The sequence below is a fragment of the Ostrea edulis genome, chromosome 4 (genome assembly GCF_947568905.1).
Source record: "Ostrea edulis chromosome 4, xbOstEdul1.1, whole genome shotgun sequence".
Taxonomy (NCBI): domain Eukaryota; kingdom Metazoa; phylum Mollusca; class Bivalvia; order Ostreida; family Ostreidae; genus Ostrea; species Ostrea edulis.
In genome coordinates, this window is record NC_079167.1 from 10,162,413 (window position 1) to 10,190,111 (window position 27,699).

At 36.4% G+C, this 27,699-nt stretch overlaps 1 protein-coding gene across 4 annotated transcripts; it reads right to left on the minus strand.

The window, feature by feature from the left end:
- Nucleotides 1–928: 928 nt before the first annotated feature.
- Nucleotides 929–27,349, minus strand: LOC125672030 (MAM and LDL-receptor class A domain-containing protein 1-like). Of its 4 annotated transcripts, none has more exons than XM_048908088.2 (19): nucleotides 27,268–27,349; nucleotides 26,203–26,322; nucleotides 25,962–26,044; nucleotides 25,449–25,551; nucleotides 25,225–25,348; nucleotides 24,829–25,007; nucleotides 24,275–24,523; nucleotides 23,939–24,142; nucleotides 23,669–23,824; nucleotides 23,381–23,486; nucleotides 22,573–22,735; nucleotides 22,205–22,316; nucleotides 18,692–18,829; nucleotides 15,912–15,988; nucleotides 14,071–14,247; nucleotides 10,717–10,804; nucleotides 5,193–5,327; nucleotides 4,745–5,007; nucleotides 929–1,027 (listed from the first exon to the last, which is right to left on the minus strand). In XM_048908088.2, exons 2-19 carry the CDS (start codon nucleotides 26,300–26,302, stop codon nucleotides 941–943), a joined length of 2,544 nt encoding a protein of 847 aa, XP_048764045.2. In that variant the 5' UTR covers nucleotides 26,303–26,322; nucleotides 27,268–27,349; the 3' UTR covers nucleotides 929–940. The 4 variants fall into 4 exon arrangements, with proteins under 4 accessions (XP_048764045.2, XP_048764044.2, XP_048764046.2 ...); XM_048908087.2 differs by lacking the exon at nucleotides 27,268–27,349 and adding an exon at nucleotides 26,419–26,483; XM_048908089.2 differs by lacking the exon at nucleotides 27,268–27,349 and adding an exon at nucleotides 26,423–26,470.
- Nucleotides 27,350–27,699: the final 350 nt, after the last annotated feature.

Here is a 27,699-nt window from a genome sequence, read left to right on the forward strand (position 1 = left end):
CTATTTGCACAGCATTTAAATCACCTTGTAAAAGAAGTTTGTTGAAAGACAATACCCCTTCTCCAAGAGACGATCATTAGGAAATGGTGAATATCGGACACGGTGGGTCATTTCTCGTGGAAACACCGGATCAGTACTCAGTGGCAGAACTTGTGTGATAACTTTCCAGTGCTTAAATACACAAATCATGGTCCCCTTTTGGAATGGAGTCATGAAGAGGGGTATATATAAAAATATATATAATTGTGAAAACAATGTGCTAGCATCCCCATGTAGTATAGATTCAAACCACAACCTGAAGGGTGATAGGCTTGTGTGTAGTACTGTAGAAATTTATAAAATTGAGTCGGGGTGTCAGGATGAAGCTAGATTGTGGGTACATAGGTCAATCCTGAGTTTTCGAAACATGTTCAGTACTCTCATGATGTAAACTGATGTATCGCAGTTAATGGTGGTCTCAAAGGTTTTTAAAAGAATTATCTTTAAGAACAACAACATTTACAGTTTGGTCAATCCTTTATATAATGTACGTAGATTGATTTCAGTGGACTTCGTGGTGCGGAAACATGCAAAGGGGGGATGTTTGTCAAATATCCATTGTGATTGAATCGGTGTACCGGATGTTGAACTCCCAAAAGCAAAATATCAATATAGTCGACAAAATTGGTCAAATGAGTCGCAACAAACCAGAAAGTACTGGGTTTAGAACCCCAAAAGGAGTCTCTGTAGAAAGCAGCACCTTTGATACAATAATTATTGACAAAATTATCCAAAGCCTATCGGACTTATCTCTGTAACGGCAAAGTGGCTCGGGTGAGTGTTGTGACCCTTTGACTTGTTAACGAAATCGTCAAGGTCTACGAAACCGTGGGATAATCATGAGTTAGAAATTGTGCCTGTCCTGTTTTAGATCGATTAATATATAATGTATACAATTATTTCATTTGGGGCATGATTTGTACAAAACAACGTCATCTACTGCAATATCGCCAGTAAAGGAATCTCCAACAAAGCCCTCAATGGCAATCTAAAAAAAAATATATAAAGTTGTTATTCAATTTATAAAAAGTTTTTAAACAAATAACAGCCATTTTAAGGACTCTCTCTCTCTCCAGTATCACGTGTATAATGTACCTGGTGGACTTCTTTTTAAATATAAACTTAGAAACCAATAAAGATTATGCACACATTGGTCTTAATGTTGTCTGTTCTTGGAGGTAACTGACGAGGCGACCTGAGTTTTCTCTGTGTAATCGAGTCAGGGGTTCTGTTTATGAGGCTAAATGACATTAGATCCATCACGAGCGTTCAACAGGCTGCGGGGAGACCTACCGTGTCCTCTTGCACACAACCATTTACATGTAGTGAGAAGCAAACATGGATATCTGTTTTGTAACCAAAATATAGAGCGTCAAGTTGACGTAATCTCTAATGAGTAAAGATATCGATTCATAAGATGCACGCAACAATTCGGGTAATGATATCTTCAAATACGCCGGTTTCGAGGAACGTCCGAGTTATTTCCCTTTCAATCAATCAATCCCCTTTGGAGAACTTTCGTACATAGTAATAAAAGTAAATACATCATCTGTAAAATGCCTTGGAATATATATTGGCGTAGATAAAGAAGAATGTTACAAAAGAAACTGGATTGATAAAAGTGAAAAAATGCAAAAACTGTTTGAGTCATGGAAGAAGAGAAAACTTACAATTTTTGGTAAAACTGAAATAATTAATACTTTAGGCATAAGCAAATTCATTTATGTTGCATCTATACTACCTCTCCCTAGTGAAATTTTTATTAAACAGCTATGTAGAATTATTTTTAATTTTCTATGGGGGTCAAAAGATAGAATAAAAAGAAAAACACTGATTGGTAAAATAGAAGATGGTGGTATTGGAGTAATAGATATACTTACTGAATTCCACGCATTGAAAGCTGCCTGGATACCGCGACTTATAAAAAATGACGGTCATAACTTTATACGTTCACACCTTGATAAACTATTAAGAGCTTATAATGTAAATCTAGAATATATATTGAAAATGAATTGTACTGATTTAAAGAACTTTGATATATTTACCAAACTTCCACAATTTTATAAAGAGGTGTTTATTTACTTTAATCAATGTAAAAAAATTCCTAATGTGCAAAATATGAACAATAACGAAATATTACAAGAACCAATTTGGAACAATAAGCATTTTTTGTTTAATGGCAAGACTATATATTTTAAAAATTGGATAAAAAATATTAAATATGTAAAAGATTTGTTCAATGATAGCGGTTTTAAGACCATTGATGAAATAAGCAAAGAAATTTGCAAAAAAGCAAATGTACTTTGTGAATATAAAATAGTCAAATCAGCTTTTAAATACATAAGAGAGAAAATTCATGGATACGAATCAAAATTTATAAACATAAAAGATAAAAGATATTTCAATTTTACTAATAAATATTGTACGGTTGAAAAACAAAAATGTAAATTTTTCTATGAAATACTTTTGAGTAAATTGTTTATATCACCTAAGCACCATAATTTATATCACAAAGAATATAATGTCAGTAAAGAAATGTGGAAACACATTTATCAACAAAAAATCAAGTTAGCTTTAGATAGAAATATTGCTGAATTTAATTATAAACTGATGCATAATTTGCTTTCCTGTAAAAAATACATGTTTAAATGGAAAAAAGAATCTTCTGACAAATGTTCTCTGTGTCTAGAAACAGAAGATATGAGACATCTTATATATGAGTGTAAAAATGTTTCATTGGTTTGGAATATGGTGTCTTTGGCGTGCAAAGTCAATATTCAATGGAAAAGTATTGTTATTGGTTTTTATTTTGAATGTAATCAAAGCACACGCCTGCTTAATAACTTTATTTCCTTCATTGCTTTGAAGATATACAAATATAAAATGTTTTGTAGACTAAGTAATCTTGAAGAAACTGAATATAGCATATCAAATCATGTCATGAAGTGTACAGTTTTGTGGTGTAAAGTTATAAAGTATAGTAATTATGCATTGAAAACAAATGCTATTGAACATTTCATAAAACTGTTGTAATTTGTATCTATATTTTTTCTGCAATGTATTGCATTGTACCTGTGCTATTGTACTACTAATGGTATTAATATGAGTAATAAACTATGAAATCATAAAAAAAAAAAAAAAAAAAAAAAACTTTCGTACATAGTGAGACGCGAAACAATTTGCTAACACACGGGAGTGGGACAAATATGCATCGCTGCGTAAGTGGAGGTACTCATTAAGTCTCTCATACGCTGTTTGATCACCCGAATCCAACTGATACACAAACTAAGTAAGTGAAAAGTATTTAGGGGGTAATTAAATACATAAAATTCTTATCATTTCACGCACGGTTATTTTGTTGGTCAAAAGTACCATATCTTGCAAATATATCATTGTTTTTATGTTTCCACATTAGTAAAACATTTCTCTCTATAGTATTTTGTATTTCCCACATGTATATATTTAAAGAGAAGCCGCTTTTAATACATTTCATCGTCTTCCTCGTTGACTGTAGGTCCACTCTGTCCCACTTGGGCATTCAAAGTTCCACTAAATGCACCTCCTACACAAAAGAGTTCGTATCTCGAAAGTGGCGTAATGTTAATGATATCTTCAATTCTGAATTGTTGATAGCATTAATTCTACTGAATTGACGATTTGAATTGTTGCTCTCTTCAAATGAGTTGATGATATCAACAATTGAATTTGTGCGTGCTACAATACGCCAGTTTCGAGATACGAACTCTTCTGTATAGGAGGTGCATTTAGTGGGACAGAGTGGATATGCAGCCAACGAGGAAGACGATGAAATGTATTAAAAGCGGCTTCTCTTTAAATATGTAAATGTGGGAAATACTATCGAAAGAAATGTTTCACCGAAGAGGAAACATACAAACAATGTCATATTTGCAAGAAATATCTTGGATATGGTACTTATGACCAGCGAAATAACGTAATAGGATAAGAATTCTTTAATTACTCCCTAAATACTTATCACTTACTTAGTTTGTGTATCAGTCGAATTCGGGTTATCAAACAGCGTATGAGAAACTTACTGAGTACATTCGCTGTGATGAATATCTGTCCCACTCCCGCGAGTAAACAAATTCTTTCGCGCCTTACTATGTACGAGAGTTCTCCAAAGGGAAATAACTCGGACGTATCTCGAAACCGGCGTATTCAGTTGAAGAGACCAATAATTCAATTAATATGCGTAATAATTGAATTATTGCTCTCTTCGATGGAATTGTAGTATGCATCAATCAGTTCATGCGCGCAATAATTGTATTGTTCTCTTCAATTGAATTATTGATAAAATTAATTCTTGATGCGTGCATTAATTCTTTTAGAGCAAATATACAATTAGAGATATCATCAAATGAATTGTTGCTCTTTTTAAAGAATTGATGCGCGCGTTAATTCATCATATAAAAGAGTTGTAAATAATGGTAAAGATATCTCCAAGTGAATTGATACCGAGCTCCAAATTTGCAAGCGATAATTCCTCCACATTGATGCGCGCGTTGTGCGCAAGAATTGAATTGATGACATCTTCAAATAATTAAAAATATCTTCAAATATTTTAGTTTTTATTGATTTGGCCCTCCTTAAATTAAAGCGCGTTCATCATATCATCTCATGATCTTTAGCAAGGGGGGGGGGGGTTGAATTTTCAGCAAATGAATTAGTTTTTGCAAAACTTTACCTGATATTCTCTCTGCATTGGAGGGAGAGGAATTGTAATTTTGTGCCACACATCACCTTGGTTGCCGAAGGTTTTCCATATATATTGTTTGCGTCCTTGGATGGGTTCTACGAGTACTTTTAAGTAAGCTACGTGCTCTCCGAACATATGATAATAGAAGACTAGACAAGGTGCCTGATTGGATCCACTGATGAATGGGGAGTAAATACGAGCCACGTCACTGGCTAGTCTTGGAGCCGAGGTCTCTATGTATAGGTAAAAACCTGCAAAATAGATTGAACTGGTATACTACTGTGGCGAGGGCCAAAACATACTCGTGGACGACCTTTCAAGTGCTGATTTATTAACACGTATAATTGTTAAGAATTGTGTTATAAGAGACCCATGATCTAATACAACTGAGCATAGCACACTGTTCCTGTTTTTAAAATTACTTGCCATACAGTACCGTTAGAGGAGGTGTGATCCGCCCTGGGCCCAGTGTTTGGAGTAGCAGTAGGACCTTTTATTCTTGACCAGTCGAAGTCGTCCATTTGATCGTTTTGCCATCCACAAAAATCTTTGTCAAAATTGCAGGAAACATCTGAAGAAATAATATACAAGTGCTCGTTGTACCCTGATCAGATCACACTTCCTTAGTTATGACGCGCCAAATTAAAATAAACGTATGGCCCTGTCACACTACATCACTACGTTCTATCATTTTTTTTTTTATAAATCGTGGTGAGATCGTAGTGCGAACGGCATGAATTTGTAATTTTGTCTGTCTTCACGATGTTACGGCGTCCTCACTACGCTCTTATCACGACTCCACTACGATTAAACTACGGCTTTGTTGCAATTCCACCACGTTCTCACTACGTTCATCAAGTTCTTATTACGCTCTCACCACGACTGCAACACGAGTTTCCTACGCTTCTGCCACAATTGTACCACGATCTTACTACGGTTCTACCATGTTTCCGCGCCGCTGTTGCCACGCTTTGCAGCAGCTGAATCAGATCCAGATTCAGTATAAATACAGCTCAGAACCTTCTTGTCATCCAGCAAGATCTACGCTGCCTTACGATTCTCCTCCTCCTTCGCCTAAGTAGCAATATAGCAGCTGGGTCGTTAAGTGCCATATACTGAATATGTATCAACATCTCCATCAATATTTCTTGGTCTGGCCTTTCCATGATTCCAAAGAAGCAATGGTCATATGCAACCTTTGTTCAGTTTTTATACCAGTGTGTGGGGGAGAACAGAACGTGATTCGGTCGTGGCTTGCGCGCAGTGAAATCGTAGTGAGGACGTATTAAGGACGGGATGAGCTTGGTAGAAACGTACTACAGTCTTCAACAACATAGTATGGACGTGCCGTGATCGTAGCGGAAGCGTGAAGAAAACGTAGTGCAAACGGGATGGTCGTAATGAGAACGTAGTGAAAACGGGATGGTCGTATAGAGAGCGTAGTAGAATCGCAGTGCAGTCGTTTTCTTCTGCATCACGATCCCATTACGATGCTACTACAACCATGCCGATCTAAATACGACCTTAGTACGTCCTTACTACGCTTCCACTACGATCAAATTTGACCACGACCGCACTACGTTTGTTTTGAGCATGTTCAAAGTTGCTCCACGACCATAAAGACCTTACTACGTTCTTACTACGACGTACCCGATCGCACTACGATCATCAATTTTTACATGGTCGTAGTGCGAACGTGGCCTAGTGTGATGGGGGTATTAAATTATTGAAGATATCATGATAGTTCAATTATTGCGGAATAATTTAATGATTTATTTGCGCATCAAATCAATCATTGCTTTGATGCGCGTATTCATTAATTATGAGAAAAATGATTTGACGACCCAATTGAAGATGTGCATATCTATTATTGCTTGCTAAAATTAATTTATAGCTCGGTATAAATGGTTTGATTATCAATTCAATTTAAGATATGTCTGCAACGGTTTTATTAACAGACATTAAGAGGTCTTTAATTATTTTCAATGATTTTGTATAAGGAATTAATGCGCGCATCGATTCTTTTAAAAAGAGCAAACCATTTATTATGCACTGGTGTCTAATTCTCTAATTAAATAATTGTGTGTTATATATATATATATATATATATATATATATATATATATATATAAAGCACTAAATAATCACAACTAGGTTGTATATATATGGAGCGCCAAATTAACTTTAAGTCACATAATTGAAAATGTCAATTATTCTGCGAAAATTTTGAATTGATGCTCGCATTGATATGGAATTCGAGCTCGATATAAATGATTGGTGATCTCTTAAATTCAATTAAGATGTCTTTAATTATTTTCAATGATTTTGTATAAGGAATTAATTATGCGTACATCAATTCTATTAAAGAGAGCAACAACTCAAAATTAAAGAGATCATTAATTGAATTGAGGACATGAATTGAAGATATCTCTAATTATATAGTTTCTCTCTCTAAAAGAATCATTGCGTGCATCAATTGAATAAATGATATCATTAATTCGATTGAAGAGAGCAATAATTTAATTATTGCGCACATTATATGAATGGATGCGCGCTACGGTTCAGTTGAAGAGAACAAATTATTGCGCGCATTAACTGAATTATTGCTCTGTTTAATGTGAATAGTAACGCGCATCAATTTAATTTTTGAAACCATCAATTCATTTAAAGAGAGCAACAATTCAATTTTCAACTGAACAATTAATTCAGAATTGAAGATATCATTAATTATTTGAAGAGATTCTTGACTGAATTGTGTGCATCAAATGAATTTATGGTGTCTTCAAATACATGTATGAAAGATGATGACAACGAACAGTGATCAATCTCATAACTCCTATAAGCAATACATGATATACATAAATGATGTTAATTTTACGATCCATTTAGTTCACCGTGGCCAAACGTCATTTGGATACAACCATTCCTACGCAGGATACAATCGTGCTTTTAATGCAGACTACAACCAACCCTCGCGGCAATGACTATGGGGAGGGTGGATGCCCGTGAGGAGGGGTCAGAAAGTGACCCATAATCTTTATACAGATAATTCTAAAGAAATATATAGCCTATCGAGTGACGCAACGAATTCTGGTTTGAATGATATAGGCATTCAGTCAATCACTTCAACAGTTAGAAAATTTCGTGTAAATTTTTCTCAGTCGTTCAGTGTGTGTTTTTATAAGAAAAACGGTTACATGTACAAAATTATTAAGCGTGTGTCAGGTGTACTAGAACGATTAAGAGACAAATGATGTTGGAAATATTTTCTTTAAACATCAATGGAGGACATGCCAGAGATGTTTATTTTTCTAATTGAAGTGAAAATGACAATGGAGAATAGCTACATTTAAAATACTTTTTAAACTCTATTAAATTCATTTATTGCTTCTAAAACAAAAATATGACTTGCATGTTCTCTGTTGATGTTTGATAAAATTATTTCAAACAATAATTCCCAGTTGAATATCTCGAGAAAAAAAATGTTTTCATTTATTGGGAACTTTAACATTGTTTTCCTGTCAAGGCCCCTTTATTTGATGTATTTGCATTCCGTAATATGCCAAACATTTTGATACATGTACGATATGTACTGATTAAAGGTCTGGAGACTTGTGGGTTTTGCTTGGTTCCTCTTCTACTATCACGCGCCCAAAAATCTTCGCAGCCGTTCTCCGTAACCCATTTGGCAATCTGATGAAAATCAGATCCTCGATCCGCTCCTCTTTCTTCATCTTGTCGCTACCCTCGTGTAGTGACAAGATGAAGAAAGAGGGGCGGATCGAGGATCCGATTTTCATCAGATTGCCCATTTGGCTACGTCAACGAACGAAATCATTAAAAGCTGCGAGTTTTCGGGTCGTATGAGGTTCTAATGAATATTTGAAGGTATGTTTGGACACAATTATAGTAGGAAAATATATTTGGATTTTTTTGTATTAAATTTATGAGACGGCGTTGCAAGTATAAAGCGATATAAGGCCTTAACCGTGTGCAGTTTTTAGCTCACCCGAACCGAAGGTTCAAGTGAGCTTTTCTGATCGCTTTTTGTCCGTTGTCTGTCTGTCCGTCTGTCTGTTAAACTTTTCACATTTTCGACTTCTTCTCCAGAACCACTGGGCCAATTTCAACCAAACATGGCCAAAAGCATCCTTGGGTGAAGGGCTTTCAAGTTTGTTCAAATGAAGAGCCATGTCCCTTTCAAAGGGGAGATAATCACAAAAATGCAAAAGTAGGGTGGGGTCATTTAAAAATCTTCTTCTCAAGAACCACTGGGCCAGAAGAGCTGAAATTTACCTAAAAGCTTCCTGACATATTGCAGATTCAAGTTTGTTCAAATCATGGCCCCCGGTGGTAGGATGGGGCCCCAAGGGGGGATCAAAGTTTTATATAGGGAAAAACTTTAAAAATCTTCTTCTCAAGAACCACTAAGCCAGAAAAGCTGAGATTTACATGAAAGCTTCCTGACATAATGCAGATTCAAGTTTGTTCAAATCATGGGCCCCGGGGGTTGGATGGGGCCACAATAGGGGATCAAAGTTTTACATACAAATATATAGGAAAAATCTTCTTCTCAAGAACTACTGAGCCAGAAAAGCTGATTTTTACATGAAAACTTTCTGACATAGTGCAGATTCAAATTTGTTCAAATCATGGCCCCCGGGGGTAGGATGGGGCCACAAGGGGGGATCAAAGTTTTACATACAAATATATAGTTAAAATCTTTTTCTCAATAACCACTGAGTCAGAAAAGCTGATATTTACAAGAAAACTTTCTGACATAGTGCAGATTCAAGTTTGTTCAAATCATGGCCCCCGGGGGGGGGGGGGTAGGATGGGGCCACAAGTGGGGGGGGAGGTCAAAGTTTTACATACAAATATAGGAAAAAGCTTTAAAAATCTTCTTCTCAAGAACCATTGGGCCAAAGAAGTTGACATTTACATGAAAGCTTTCTGACATAGTGTAGATTCAAGTTTGCAAAGGGTAGTTTGGGCCATAATAGGGACTAAGGTTTCACATGCAAATATATATGGAAAGTCTTCAGATATGGGCCAAGGTGAGCGATGTGGCCCATGGGCCTCTTGTTTTTTTTTTGGGGGGGGGGGGTTGCGCCGTAAATCTAAGGTATTTATAAAAGGTGAATCGGAAGCTCTCTGATCTGTCCCAATATTTTCTCAGAGAGCTACAGCTAGGCCAAGGGGCTCCAGTGACTTTGACATCTGACCATGAACATAAAAACTGGTTTAACTTTAGAACCACGACTTATAGCGATATGTGATCTTCAGAAATAATAAGAGGATTGTAGGGCCTACAAACAAGTGACCTTGACATAACCTTGAAACATAAAAGTTGCATTACTTCAGAACCTAGAGATATGGGATCTTCAGAAAGGATGATAGGATCTGCAAATCAGTTTCAAGGTCTGGTGACCTCTGACATTGAACATAAAATCTTGTATAACTTTAGAATTGGAATCGATAGAGTCATGGAATCTTCTGAAATGATAAGAGGATACGAACTAGCATCAAAGTGAAATGATTCCTGTGAACCTGATATTACTTCAGGACCAGGACCGATGGAGATATGCAATCTTCAGAAATGATAAAGGGGTGTTGTGACCTACAAACTACCATCTCCAGTGACATCTGATATCATTGAACTCGTGTTACTTTAAAACCGGGACCGATGAGACATGGAGTCTTCAGGAATGATGTTGTGACCTACATACTAATATCAAGGTCAAGTAACTCCAGTTTGTGCGCGGGAGTTAATCAATGTGGGAGAAAATAGTAGTACTCTGAAAAAGTCCACTTTTATATACCCAGTACTCTGTTGTGAGACTTTACAATCAGCAGATTATAATCACATTATTTGAAATTCTTGAAACATGTCATTTTGACTAAGACAGAGTGTTTTCAAAAGTATATGATTTTAACTCTTTAATGGTACTAGTACTCACCAACCTTGCATTCATTTTCGGTAATGGAGACGTCATCTATTGCAATGTCTCCTCGATACCCAGAGCCTTTTCTGCCCACAAACAGAACCTGATAAGTAGAATATGAAGAATCTGGGGATCGATTTCTGTGTAACGTTTTGTTCTTACACGTAACATTTCCATTGGATACCTGCAGTGTTCACCACAATTATGACTATGATACTGCAATTTTCTATCATCATGCGGTCATGGCCTCATCCACCATCTGTGGAGTTTCCTCACAATAGGAGTCGTCTACGGGCCTCATCCTGACCAATAGGGGCCATCTGCAGGCCTCATCCTAGCTATTTGTCTTATATTCTCTTCATGTAAAGTCCACAGCAATTCGACTAAGCTATTTTTTTTCCAAATCCATAACGGTGAAATGTATGAGGACAACCAAAGAATGAAAGACTTTTATAGACACACTGCATGTAATCTGAAAACATCTTAAACGCTGTGTAGACGCTGTAGGAACTCTTGTAACACAGGCAAATACTTCTATAATGCACTAACTATATGTAGTTGCAAGTGTTACGTAGTTCGTATGCTTTAAATACGCGAACGAAGGAAAGATACACCATTCATGCGTATTTCATACACAGTTGATACGAGAATAGCACTGGATACGTCGGTGCTGTGCTTTGTACGCCACAAATTACGTTGCAAGTTTGTCAAAGGAGTTTCGACGTATTGAGTTTAAAACAACGTTTCTACTGTATCGCTAGTACTGTGTAGTCTTTGTATATAACGTTTGTGTGAAGTACCAAAGCTGTCGCGTACAGCACACGGGAAAAAAAAAAGCAACAGCGGACAGCGATGCTGTGACACACCCTCTCTTTATTGTCACGTATCCCAATATGTCCAACATGTGCAATCCTGAACGACAATGTATAGGGGCTGGTATATAATGAACGATACTGGAATTACTTACCTTTATTCAGAGTCGAAAGGTTACAATTCTTTGCATAAGGATCAACATTGATCACGGAAAACAGTTTGAGCGTTTGTGAATAATTACAGAGAGACGAGTGGTAAATACATGTTATTACAACACAGTCTTACGTATACTTACAGCATAACTTCATTTGTTTTACGCCCCATGGAGAATATTTTTCATATTTTGAGATCTATGTAGTCTTGGCACACTGATTTTGACTACGGATAACTCCGTTTACCTGATCAAACTATAGGGCTCACGGCGGGTGTGACCGGTCGACGGGGGATGTTTGCTCCTCCTGGGCACCTGATCCCACCTCTGGTATATCCAGGGGTCCGTGTTTGCCCAACTCTCTATTTTGTATTGCTTATAGGAGTTATGAGATTGATCACTGTTCGTTATCTTCACATTTCATGCAAGGTGCTCAGGACCGTATCAGTGAGAGTTCTTTTTCGTACCAATGCCTGCCGCGACATGGAGCCAGTTCGACCTCGGTTTTAAAAAAAAAATGTTTCACCTTAAAGACCCGCGAATCTCGCTTGTAGATGCTGAGCGCCTGGTGAAGAAGCAATCATTACCTAGTCTAACGTCTTAGGTTTGACGCAGACAAGGTACGAAAAGGGTTCGAGTCCATGACCTCCGCGGTCACGAAAAAGAACGCTTCAACCACTAAGCCGACGCGACCGGTTCAAGCAGAACTAGCGATATACGAGTTCAACCTAGGGGGAAAAAAACCGACAATGAGGGTATTTCGTGGATTGTACGTATAACTTTTTACACATTTTAGACGAATGACACACTGGTAGATAAATTATGAAATATAGATCTATATAATGTCCTGTTAATTCACATCGTCCACAAATAAAAAGCTGATTTAGCCCATTTATTTAAGATTTACCTGCTCTTGCTTCAGTTAAAAATTAAAGAATACTATCTACATATACTGTTATTTTTCTCTGTTTTGTTTTGTTGTGGTTTTTTTTTTTTTGTTTTTTTTTTTTGGATACAGAATATGACTGAAGAAAATGTTTTGATGAATCATCTGTGATAATGCCCTTCAAAATGTTATCAGAGTTTTCTGGGAAGTGCTTTTCATATGAGGGGTGTGATTTTATAACGGATATATTTTATGAAATAATATGAAAATATTTTTGTTTAAAATTTTGTTATTTTGAAATGCAATCTAGTTTATCTGTCTCTTTGCACGTGTATAACTCTGGTGGTGTTACATGTGCCTCTCAGACATGGATATTTGAGGATTGTTTATTTGTGTCACAGGCACTTGTTTCTGCAAATAAACATGTGACGTCCGTTTGCTAAGAATTAACACAAGGTACTTGCGACAGACTGTGGTTCAACAGCTCGATTTTGCGTTTTGCACCACTGATGTTTTAACAGTATCGCGCTGAATAATTGTACGCATTTTGACTGGCCGACACACTCTAAAATTACGTTGGGAAATTTTTGAAGTTATTAGCAATGTACATCATCTTTAATTTAAACTTTGAATTCATTAACAAAGCTATAATTTCTTGATGTTTAGGTTGGTAAACATTACATTTATATAATACAGTATTCAAACAATGAGAGCAAAATTTTTCAACACAACAATGATAAAATTTGCAACCAGTGCCTGTGATGAAGAGGGGAAGATACATAAGGAATACAAAATTAAGAGTTTGGCAAACACGAACCCCTAGATATACCAGAGGTGGGATCAGGTGCCTAAGAGGAGTAAACATCCCTTGTCGACCAGTCACACTGCCGAGAGCCCTATACCTTGATCAGACAAACGGAGTAATCCGTAGTCAAAATCAGTGTGTAAAGAACGGCCTAACAATTGGTATGAAACATGTCGGACAGTATTTGACCAAATGACAGGTTGTATTAGCAAACTAGATCGTTTTAAAACGACCATAGAATGTGTGAATTGCTGACTTTAAACGAGACTGTTGAAACCTCTGTAACATCAACTTGTTTGTCAGTAGCCTTAAAAAAAACTTATTATACGCAGAACAAGCTCTTGTGTATCGAATCAGTGGAAATTTGAGTAATTCTTTAATTTATCCTGATGTAGGTGCATGTAACCTTGTTTAAAACGTTTTGCGAGTCAATTTGTCTGCTATATTATAGATATGAACTGAGATAAAAAATGATAAAGCATTTACTGACTGCTTATGTTATTATACCCCAAGTAGGGAGTAACAGATAATAACAAAAGTATTCATTCAATGCTTTATCATATTTATTAAAGTGTTTACGTTACTTCATTTTATAAAAGGGCATCTGGAAAATCAATAAGATTTCATGTCTGGGTATTCTAAACATAATTACCCTCCATTTTAAACAACACTTTGCAATGATGTAAGGGATTACATATATAGACTAAATTTTACCCAGAATGCCTCCTGACTTGATAGTGTAACTATTGCTCTGCGCCATTCCGACCCCTGATTGCCCTGTTTCCTCCATACCATAGAGGTGTTGTCCCCTTCTTCTATCTGCACTGTTAGTTCACCAATGTCAGCTCCATTCATATTGTAGAAAAAACTCAAGCAGGAGTTTCCTGTAGTCTGTCAGTGCAAAGTATATATACAGAATATTAGTATATGACAATCAAGGGGAAAAAAACTTCAGGAACTTACGGGCTTATGAAGTAAAACTTTTCCTAAATCTCAGAAAATTGGCTCCAGGGTAAGATTTTCCCTCGGAAATCTTGCCCTAGAACATATTCTTCCCCACGGAAATCCCACTCCGGGATCAGTTTTCAAGGGGGAAATTCTGCTGATTTACAGTCATTAACTAAGGTAAAACTTCCCCATAGCTAGTATCTCTCTTCTTAAAATCTTATCTGATCAAAGTATGCCTGCTGTTTATCGCCGTTAGCTAACCTTTACAAATTTTTGACTTCTTAGTCTTGCAAAGGATAATCTAGATGAAATTTATAAACATTAAATATCAACCATCGAATAATAGCGAAACTTCAACTGGACTATAAATGATGTATATACAATTCTGATCAAACCATGTCTCCCAGGGGCGGATTCAGAAAATTTTCAATGGGGCAAACTTTGTACCTTATCCCTTTCCAAAAAGGAGGACGAAGAGTCCCAAATGACAATTTTATGTTCAAAATCTTCAACCAAAGGGAGGATATGTGTTGCAGCCCTCCACTCAATTTGCCACTGTCTCCGCTGTACCAAACAAAGATCGGAGCCACAATAAAGGGGTGCATATTTTAAGGTTTACTTAAAAATTCCTTTTTGAAAATTATCATCGACAACAAATCATTTGACAAAATAAACATTCAAGGATCTCTAGGCAGTATAGGTGAAAAAGTATATAAATAATGACCCCCTACTGAGCCATGGTCAAAGTGAGCTCGTAGTGAAGATGTGGGGATGGTTTCATATCAAAAAGCAATATATAACACCTTGTCAAATTATTATGAATGCATCTTTAGACATGTTTTCATGGCCACACACACACACACACACATATAGATAGATAGATAGATAGATAGATATATATATGTGGTAAGATTTAGTGTAAATATAGATTACATATGTAATACAGCATCATAATGCACTGTACTTCAGTATTTTCTGAATAGAGGGCAACATTGATTGATTCATATTATTATCTTGTGACGGTGGGGATCCGGGTTAGAATAGGTCCTCAGTACCCCTTGCTTGTCGTAAGAGGCGACTAAATAGGGCGGTCCTTCGGATGAGACCGCAAAAACCGAAGTCCCGTGTCACAGCAGGTATGGCACGATAAAGATCCCTCCTTGCTTAATTAAAGGCCGTAAGCGCCGGGCATAGACCTAAATTTTGCAGCCCTTCATCGGCAATGGTGACGTCTCCGTATGAGTGAAATATTCTTGAGCGGGACGTTAAACAATATAAAATCAATCAATCAAATCTTGTGACGGAATTTGTATTTTAAACAAACGATTACTCGTCTATTCATGATTTTTGAAAAGATCGAGATCCAAGGCGCGCCTCGGTCCTAGAGCCACTTGTTACAAATATACTAGCGATTAATATATTATTTAGAAAATAATTCACGCAGTACTTTATCTAAAAATATTCTATCAATAATAAAATCCATAAATTCATATTGAGATCTTTCTGCGGGGCGGGAGGGGGGGGGGGGTCCTACTCTGTGTCCTAAAATGCAGAGCAGGATTTCCGGGAGAGATCTGGCCATGTGGGAAATCCTACTCTTTCCTTACCTGGAATAATGGTGACCTCATTATTGCTTTGGTTCCTTGTGGACTGCTACCAGATGTCTCCATATACAAATATATCCCTGAAAAGGATTGGTGCATGCCAGTTATTACACTGACTTTATGCATAATCACTGAACTTTCATTCTACTGTACAGGGGCGAAGGTGGACTTATTCAAAGGGGATGACGAGGATACATGCGCCGGATCTTTAATAGTAATTAACCCTTTTCCGCCCAGAAAGGGGTTGCAATTCCCAAAATACAAATACCCTTTTCTAATATTAGTCTTCGTTGTCGTTAACATAAACTTTTTTTTTTCATTTTCGACTTCTTTAGAACCATTAGGCCAATTTCAACTACACTAGCGGTTTTCTTTCCAGAAAAAAAGCTGACGTCCTTATACACGGGAGTATGGTTAAGAATCAAGGTGTTTGAAAATCTTAAAGTTTCCTTTAGATGAAGATGGAAGTTTGTTTAAACCATGACCCCCGGGACTAGGGCCACAATAGGGATTAAAAGTTTTACAAGAATCAGTAATATTTCTTTGAATATCTTATCAAGAACCATATGCCTTTTGAGTATTTTTAATCGAGAAATGGATGAGAATTTATTGTAAAATGAAACGAAACGAAGGGTGTAATTCGCTGCGAAGTGCTGTACATATACGTTTTAAAGGACAAATATGACCTATAAAAAATTGGACCAATTCATTTTTATCCCCTTGCAATTCATTGCGAGATAGGATATACAGTAACGGGGCCGTTCACGTTGTGGGTGTGTAAACACTGAGCTTATAGACACACTTTTTTTGCTCTATTGATTTGACACTTCACAGCTCTGAAGAGAGGAAGAACCTTATTGATTTTGGGGTCAAAAGGTCAAGGTCACTACTAGTGAGTATATATGTGTGAGTGTATTTGTAACACTGAACTTGTAGACACTCTACAGTCACATTTTTAGCTCAATTGATTTGATACGTCACATGTAACTTTGTTATCAAGAGAATAAAAACCCTATTAATTTTGGAGTGAAAAGGTCACAACGGGACTTTATAGAAAAAACTTGCATCTTATGATTGCCTACATTGCGAGGGGATGCCCCGTTTTGCAGATCCTGTGTGCATTTGTGTTTTATCGGCACTATGCATGAACTATAAAAAAAAAATATGGTGGCCACTTAATGAGAGGGCAAAAGATTTGCATTGAGTTCTCCGGAAAATGAATTGATATCCTTTTCCCAGAAATTCTGGTTGGAATTCGCCATACTAACCCCCACCCCCACCCCAAAAAAAATGGGAGGGGGGCTCTGACATAAAGGAAATCCGCTTTGAAATATACATGTATGATTTCTATCTCACATAATTTACGAGACAACCTCCTGGTTTGAATTTTTTCAGAAGTATCAAACTTTTTGGATAACCCATTTTAATAACTGATACATCTTTATCAAAAAGACAATTCGAACATAAGAAAGGAATATGTTAGTGCAGACTTGAAAGAATTAGAGACATTCAAAGTTACCCCTTTGCTGAAATTAGTTTTTTTTCATGATTTTTAACAATTCTTCTTATTTCAGTAAATGTATTCAAACACCCTCAAGTAATGTTGATTATCAAAGTTTGTTCGCGGAATTAGTCGGGGCCATTATGGCATGTCAAACGTTGCAATATTAGATCTTCTCCATTTGTATTTTATAAATTTTCCTTTTGTATTGAACAGTTTTTCATTTGTATTATATATTTTCCATTTGTATGATATGAAATAATTATTGCATTTGTATTGTATAATTTCTATTTGTATTATATGCTTTTTCATTTGTATTGTATCCGAGGGATTGTTTATTTTGATTTGTTACGAAGGATTTCATTAGTTAGCCTTCGAGGATTTCTCACTCATACTGAGACGTCACCAGCTACAGGTGAAGTTCCACAAATTTAGACCCGTGATTGGCACACAGGTATGTAGCAGCGGGGACCAACACCTGCCGCAACACAGGATATCTGCTTTTAAGGTCATATTCGAAAGACCCGTGATTCTCACTTCTAAACCCCGAGTGTTTAGCGAAGGAGCAAGCACTACCTATGTTTATGCCTTATGCTTGATGCGGCAATGGCTAGAGCGGAGCTCGAACTCATGACCTCCCGGTCATGAACCAAACAATATACATGTATCACTGAGCTACCGCGACTGGTTCCATGCAGAACTAGTTGAACGCTTAGCTAGCTATGGCGGATCCAGCACCACCACCACCACCCACCCCAACATGATTTTGATCTATTTTTCTTTTTACAGAAATGTCCAAAAAAAAAGGCATGTACGTTTTATTAAAAGAAAACGAAAATTTCCGAAGGGACTTTGACTAATGAAATCCTTCGTGACAAATCAAAATAAACAATCCCTCTGATAAAATAAAAAGGAAATTTTTTAAAATACAAATGGAAATTATGTAATGCAATTGAAAAATTATATAATACAAATGGAAAATTATACAATATGGATAGAAACTATACAATACAAATGAAAAGTCATACAATACAAATGGAAAATATATAAAAATAAAAATTTATACAATACAAAATGAAAAACTATGCAATACAAATGGAAAAGACCAAATATTGCAACGTTTGACATATCATACGCCACAGCAGGAACTTAATTGTGTTACATGGGAAATTGCATTTACCCGGATGTATGGACCTCTTGCTTAGTTACAAAAAAATCAACCAAAAGGGGTGCAACCCCCGTACCCCCTTTAGATCCACCACTGTGCCCTGTAGCTGGTTACCGTTAGTGCAGTCGGTGCGATCACACTCCGGCCCGGTTAACAAAGTTGCTGTGGGACCCGAGTTATTTTGCCAGCCGATGCCGTCTGTTGTTTCTTGTGACCAGCCACAGCTTCCGGTGTTAAAGTTACATTGGTGGACTGTAAGTTAAAGACAAAGATAAGAAAAAAGAGATTCAACACTAATCACAGACACCTGAAGTGTGGACAGCGTGTACATATCTTATGTTCATATACCCCTACCCACCCCCACCCAGTGAAAAAAATACCATTGCAGTCTTTACTTTCTGCAAGCCTTTGAGATGACCACTTGTGATGTGAGATACTAACACATATTAGGGGAGGGGGTGTACTTAAGATCTATACACGCTGTCCACACTTCAGGTACAGTCTGTGATCAAAATGACGTAACGAGTACGGTAAAAACATATATCTTTTTATTGAAATAGTTTACTTGAACTCATCCCAGTTGCAACTGCTATTTTATGATCATTATGTGGATAAATGCTGAAGTTGTATGTGTCATACTTGATTTTTAACGATTTTTATCATAGATATTGTGGACTGTTTCATAGGGGTATAAAACAAGTAGTCTGTATTATAGGATTAATTTTTTGCGTACATCAGCAGATATTTGTTAGTACCTTTTACACAAGTGTTTGCAAATATTTTGAGGCAATTCAATGTCTAAAACACTAATAATTCCAACCATTGAACCAGCTCTGAAAAAATTTGTTAGGGTAAGCCTTTCCGATTGTTTAATGCATTCATGCATGAGGTCATGACCCCAACCCCAAGTCTAGCTCATCCACATTGATGTACGACTCTCTCTTTTTCATCACTTTGATAGTACTAGTACATAAGATTAGATATATTCCGAAAATCTTACTAAATTAATAAACTCAATCTGAAAATTAAATTCCTTGATTCCTTCACGTATGATTTTATGTAATGAGTGAGTGGATCAAAGAATTTAATGTGTTGCAAAGTTCATTGAAAATTATTGACCAAAGTAATACTATATTTCATTTATGGCATATGTTTTTGACAGTGGTAGAAACACAAAATGAAAGTATCAACAATGGTTTTGATGATAAGCATGGTGCTAGGGTTCCCATAGTAACATTCCACTATCAATCTTTCGTAATTAATGCTGATCAATGTTTCATCTGACGAATTAAAAATTTTGCTAAGAGTAAAAGATACAAATTTTATATCACATTATAGACAAGGATTTATTTTTTTTTTATCATATATTTATCTGCTTTTGAGATTAGTTTCAAATAATTCACAACCATAGACAAATTCTCCCTTCACATATAATAATGCCCAGTTTTTGTGTTGTGTGTGTGTTTTGTTTTGTTTGTTTGTTTTAAATTTTTTTACATGTAGTTTGTGTTGGTATATTTCTTAAAAGCATTGATAAGGATTTTCGGGGTAACCAAACTCGTCAGCCTTTCTCGATAAATGTTACATATCTTTTAAATGGTAAGCATAATGGCACATGTATAAGTGAGAATAAATACACATCATAATATAATAATAATAATAATAAAGCCTTTATTTATCCAGGATTACATATTTAGCGATAACGCTAGTTTTCAATATGGTCCTGCATATAACATAGATACAGACAGATATTAGTAAAATAAACACAGATTAAAAGAAGTAGAATACATACAAACTAATGTAAGATAAATAGGAACAAAATGAAGCTTAAAAAGTATGGTGATAATCTCTAAGATAAATTCTCTTAAAACACACAACACTTGTAGAGTTTCTTATATTTTCACATATCATTTCCATATGTCATCTTCCAACTCGTATGAAATATTTAAGAAATAATGTTCTTGTTTTCCTGGATGATGCTGAATAACCTCCAAGGTGGAAAATGGTTGGTTGTATATTGTTTAACGTCCCTCTCGAGAATCTTTCACTCATATGGAGACGTCGCCATTGCCGATGAAGGGCTGCAACATTTAGGCCTATGCTCGGCGCTCGTACGGCCTTTGAACAGAGGAGTATAAAACGTGTTACACCCGCTGTGATACGGGTCCTCGGTTTTTGCGGTCTCATCCAAAGGACCGTCCCATTTAGTCGCCTCTTACGACAAGCAAGAGCTACGGGGAACCTATTCTAACCCGGATCTTCACAGTGGAAAAATGTTGTTTGAAATATAAAGTCTCGGTGTTAGTCGAGACTTTTATATATCGACACCGAGCATTTTTTCTATTCTGCCATGCATGTAAACAGTCCTTTAGGAGAATCTAATTAGGTCAACTAATGTGGTATATGTGTAATTTAATACAAAACAATATATAAAGTGTTGTCGGATTGACGACGTGAAATCGACATGCGCATGGCGGTTTTTACATTTCAAACCCATAGATTTATTCTTAATGTGCAAGTGAGATGTGTATCAATTTTCTCATAATCAGTTATTACGTATGAAGATATATCGCAGAATAATGACCGCGGCATTCCTTTGATCTTTGCAACAACCGTGGTAAAATAGATTTTATATCATATATGATTGACGCTTTAATGTCAAATTGATTTCATATATCTAGAATGAAAGTACAGCTGCTTTGGAGAAGTATCTGGTATTATTAGCTCTGAATTATTCATCTCTAACCGTCGAAAACACCCAGTATATGTATTTCCTTTCCTGTGAAATATATATGAAACAATCTTTTATGTTGTCGCATATCATTGAAATATTTGTGTACATGAAAAACCCACCGTAAGGTTAACGTTGTTATGAGCAAATTCAGTTGGAAAAAAATGGTATGTTGAAAGTTATGATGAAAAATATAGATTTATTTCAATCAGAAGGGCGGCGGACAGGGTAAAATAGAAGGAGCGAGGACAGGAAAGGGAAGTGGCTGGTGGAAAAGAAAGAAGGGATGGGAAGAGGGTGAGATCAATGGATCAAATGGTAGCATGGCGTGAATAGCAAAAATAAAATCAAACTTATACCTTAACTGTAAATTTCAATCATCATTTCAGATATTATGGTTTGAAAATGTAAAAATGAAGACATGTAAGTGATACGCACACGAAGAAAGTATTGACAGTCAATTTTAGCTGCCTTTTTTAGCAACAAAACTTCCTTAAAAGCTCACGATATTCTAGCATAGCAGGGATATATAATGCTGAGGTAACTTAAAATAGTGTGTTTTATTTTATAAACAGTCATAGCACACAACAATAACAGCAACACAGGATGATAACAAAGAAATGCACATTATATACACAACATAGACAACAAAGAGTGAAACACCAAAGGCACATTTAACGCTTTGTAAAATAAAAATATGGCACCATCAAAAATATTAATCTCAACAACAGCTCAATGATAATTAGGATAAATGTTCAACTTCTGAAATATCGGGTGTAAACTTTTAATAACTGGCAGACCGTGATGATATGTATATCTGTATATGGGGTTCGGATTTATAAGCCCCTGTTTTTGGTATATAGGATTTTGGTTTGGAATGAGCTGAATGATTTGACCTTCAGTCTTCTCGGGCTGATCCTCTGGTCCAAGACTGCAGTCCTTGATTATGACGTCATCGATACCAATGTCGCTCAGGAAATTCGGTCCAACCACACCCTCTAAAACAATCTGTCAAAAGCACAAAGGGAAACCATAAGAAAAATGCAACTCTAGAAAGAAAAGTCAAAGGACAACAAATACAGTATGCATTCCTTTACTACGAGTAGTAGCAACAATGGGGATATATATTTATATAGATATGAACAATAAATATCAAAATAAGCCAAGGCAGATATAACACTTTGAAATATCATATACATTTTTCTCGCTATAAAAATCAATGCTTTGTAAAATTAACATGCTATTATAAAGTGATTGTTTTTACTTTGAAAGGAACATTTGGATTGCTGAAGTTCCTGTGTAGAAAATTCCAACTGGAGCCTTTATCTCCAGAGATTGTCCAACTCTGGAAGGTCTGTGTAAGCCTTTCATTTTGTATGTAAATGTTGAGTGAACCCATTGTTTCCCCGTGCATATGATAATATAACCTGTTAAACAGATGAAGCACTTTTACATAGAAACTACATGAATCTGATTCGAATCTTAATATTAGCTCTAGTCAGAAAACCTTACCAAGTACTCAAAATGTGGTTGTTGAGACAACTTACCCTTATACTGAATCATAACATGTTTTGCATAGTGAATTATAGATTTTTATCATATGAAAATTTGAATAGGTATAATTTGTGATCGATATCCATGAGAATCATACATTATAATATAAAATATCTTTGCAATGGATGCCGCAACAATTCTAGCGGGGGACAGTTATTCTCAGTGAATATTGGTTGGTTAAAGCTATGAAATAATTGAAATCTCTTTTGAACAATATCTAAAAAAAAAATTTGAATAACCATCCCACACACACATTTTTGCATTACATTGTATGGTGAACTGGGAGATGATTTATGTTCCTATAACCTAATGATTCTTTTCTTAATTGAATTCAGCAAACATTACGCTATCGGGTATCGAAGCTTGAGTGAAATCTCTACTGAACAAAAGAATTTGGTTCGTTGTTCCTAATTCCAACTTTCTTCTAATTCCAAGTTCAGTCAAGTTTGTTCAATTTTGGCTGAAGTGCGGACTTCGCTTGTGCATGGTTACAAGTTGTCTCTGGGTATGGCACTTACTGTAGACACATGAGTCCTGTGTTGTTCAGTATATTGAAAACAGGGGAGATAAGCCTGGTCCGGTCCCCCTTTGTTCTGTAGGAGCTCTCCATATAGATGTAGTATCCTAAAGGTGAGAATCACGATTACCATCTACATTTCAAATAATGATTGACAAAGTCCATCCACAGTAAAAATCTTTCTCCGCGGCACTATCATTTCCTACAGAACTTTTTAGATTTAACGGCAATTGGGAAGGTTGAGTCGTTTAATCTTACTTGTCTAAGTGGAGAAGAATAAATGAATTACCCGTATGGTCTTCCGTGGTGTGGTCCAGAGTAGGGCCCGTGTTTTCAGTTTCTGTCTCCTTGTCATTCAGTATCCAGTTACCCACCGCGGAGTTATGGGGGTCCTGTGTCCATCCGCAAACGGTTTTTGAATCAAAGGAGCAATAATGAATGAATCCTGTTTTTGAGGTAAGAAATAAATCGTAATGGAAAAACCCTTCAATCTTGTCTCATGTAAAGCATATTGAATCTCACCGACGTGTAGATCTGATTCGATATTAAGTGGCAATACCTGCTTTAGGGTTTAGACACTGCGGTTGGAATCCCGACCACTTTCCATCTAGTTTACAAAACCTTCTGCGAGGTCCCACCAGCATGTCACTGGCATCGTTGCAGGAATAGTCAATATTAACACCAACACCGGTATAACCGCTTAGTGACAGACCCGTCACTTTACCGTTCCTGAGGGGGTCAGGGTTTTTGCATTGTTTGTTTTCTAAAGAAAAAAATGGGTACTGTGGTTTCAGCATTATTCTTTGAAAATCAATTTCCGTTCGATACTTGTTTATACAAAGATGCAAAATCAAATAAGGTACGAAATACTGTTACGTGTATTGTAGGTACATACCACACTGGTACAGTTTCCTGAGTTTTTGCAGGTCCAGTGTAGTAAGATCATCCCTCTGTCCAATCCTGTACTCTTGACTCTCAGGGAATGGATTGTCCCATGTTCTGTTGACGGTGAATGATCTCCCCTTGAGGCTTGTCTTATCCTTGGCAAAGGTTGCAGGAGAATAATGCATGACCGACGTGTAGTCATAGTCTCCCAATAAAGTAACATCCTCCGGTTTCATTTTGGTAAAATCAGACACGTGGGCTATAAAAGACATGAAACTCCGTATTATTGTATGTATGTGTATCGAGGCCCTACTAAACTGTGGGAGTCCTTATATGTAAAGTTACGTTAAAGTTACGATATAGCCATTAATCAAGATCGGTGGTCATTGTTCTTGCTGCCCAGCGTGTAGTGAAGACTGTGCAATATCTTAGCCGAACATACGTATCTGTGCTCATTTCATCATATATCAACGCAACACTAAAATCAATTAGATTGCTCAAAGTCTCAATATATCAACTACAGCAGATGATATCCTGAAATTTAAGAGACTTATCCTTACTTACAGGCATTGATGTTCGGGAAGTTGACCACAATATATTTGTCTCTGTCTGGTCTCGTGTGTTCGTGCCAGAATCCCAAAGCGTGCATTAATTCATGGTATATTGTTCCAATACGTACGGTACATCCGGGTCCCAGTGAAACTTTCTGTTCTCCACCCTGTCTACCCACGGAACTATAGCACCTGTACAGAATAAGGAAATTGATAGTCCAAAACCTGTACTGCTTCAAATGTATCATTACACTGGCAATAGATTGCTTTTAATGAAAGATTTTTTTTTATAACTTTCTGTCAGGCAGACAGACAGATAGATAGATAGAGATATGATGTATTTAGTTATATGCTTCGTAATTCGCGGAAAAGCGTCTTCACTACATTTTCGCTGACCACGTGACCTTACCCGTGTCCCTTCTGAATCTTTATATAGTCGTACTCTTTGGTTCTAGGTTTGAATGTGATGCAGTCTTGAAGTAGTACGGCCATTTTGTCCAGAGCGCTTCGTATAGATGTCAGCTCTGTGCTCGCTAAAGGCAAAAAATAAGAAATAAAACAAACCCAAATCGGCAATAAAACAGGTGAAAAAGACCAATTCATTAAATGTTTTATTTTATTAAAAGATCGTACTGTATCCTGCGGTGTCAATGATGTATGGGACAATCCGTCCCGTCCACGCCAGGTTGCTGTCTCTGGCTGCCATCCTCATTTGAAACTGATGAACCGACGACCTCTGAAAAATTTTATCACACGTTTTATAATGTCGGTTCAAAGTCTTAAAGTGCACAAAAGCTGGACTTCTCGTGTTTATGAGGAAAGGGCCTTCACAGAAGACATAACAATATGTTCTTCATACATCACAACCAGAGATTCTATGAAAATCCGTGTCAAGTGTCCGCTTAATTAACAGGTGAACATTTCTTACGATGTTTGCGAGAAAGTGCATCACGAATCTGTTCTAGCATTTTAATTTTTTCCCCCAGATTTAAAGAGTTTACGGCTTCAACAGAGTATGCAGAGGTTGAAAACCACTTCAGTGCTTAACAGTTTAAAAAAGGTAATAAATGTATTTCCTGCTACATCAGCATGCTAGTATACACCACACTGTCCCGGAGTCTGTAATTGGGGAACATAAACACATACCTGATGACCCATTACGATGTCTCCTTCATACAAAGTCTCTCCATCCATCATATGTACAGTGCGTCCACCCGTCTGAATTTGAACTGCAAAAAAACCCCGATAAATCGTTTAATTTATATCCTTTCATTGTTTCTTCAATACATTAGTTGATAAACTAAATTTTAAAAAACTGCGGTTATTTATTTCATACAGTTTTGAAATCAGTACAAAGTTTTTACATGGACAATGAAAATCTACTCACCCGCTGCTAGATTTTGTTCCGGTGCTGTGACGTCATATGGTACTGGTAAGAGATAGCAGGAGCGGACCAACACAAATATAATAACCTCGGCCAACCACATGGTACTGATTTATCAAGAATCTACAATGAATCGTCAAATGTCAGTTAATGAGTTAGAAAAAATTCCAACGGAGTCCCAAACAACGACCGGGAAAACCATCCTTTTATAGTGTTTACCAACATTAAAACTACTGCCCAAGTTCCTCCTCGATCTGCATACTAACCCAATAACCCCCGATAGGGAAACAGTAGCGATAAGAATAACGACAGTGACGAAACAAGCTGGCCTGTTCACAGAATCAAATACATGCATTTCGATATTGTCCTACCACCCCCTAGTGATTAATTCAGTTGATGAAAACTAACCTTTTCATAAAACACTTACGTTTTTATAAGATAAGATACCTTGAAAACATACTTATGTAATTTAGATATATGGCTCAAAGCGAAAAGTGCTCGAGACAGTTTATGGATGTTTCCTGACTGTAAATTGTGCATGCCATCAAATATATACAAAATAATTCGTCCTCAAGCAACTCCACTCATTAGTTATAAATTCAACCACTGATGAAAATTCTCCAGTCTCCGTAACGATCCCGCTCTGTGTCCTAATAAAAATGTGTCTTTATGAAAATAGATGGAAATATATCTGAAAATGTGTGGAGAGGTTTTAAAAAAAACATGTTGTTGAGTCCTTTATGAGAATATGTATTAACAAATAAACACTTACGAGAGTTAAATGTTGGTATCTACAATTAGAATATACTTTGCATTCCACTGAAAAACAATCGATACAGCGTTTTCCCTCGTGGTTTTCTCTCAGTAAGTTTAAACATATCTTGTATACATAAAAAAACCCATGCAAAATGCACCCCTCTGAAAAATTACTCAGCACTGAGGCAACAAAGTCTGCAACATATTAGCTATCATTTTTATATGTGTCTAAGTTTATGGTTAATTGAATTTTAAATTAATTAATCGAATAATCCAGATAAAAACAAATTTTCTCATTTAGAAATGCCTTACCTCTCAGACAGCAGGGGAAGAAATAAACTTTGATGAATGTACATGTAACTTTATAGAGTTTTAAGGAGAAAAACAATTAGATTTTTTTTTAAGTAAACAAAAGTTGCAGAAATTATGGGCGTGGAAAATGGTCGAAAACCCAATGAAAGTGATAATTTAGCAACGATTGAGTCATGCGTCAGCATTATAAACAAATAAATCTTGCTTCCAACCAATGACATTTTTTATTCCCATAAAGAGATCTTTTTGCAGCCAACCATATTATGAAAATTTTCTCACGTGTTGTGTGTAGTAAAAGACAGACACACAATTATCACACATTTTGACAGACAACAATAGAGACACTTTTCTCATGCTGGGGCCCTGGGATTGGGGACCAGGCATTGAATTTCGTTTTTTTCGGCAAGCTATCTTACTATGGATTCGTATATA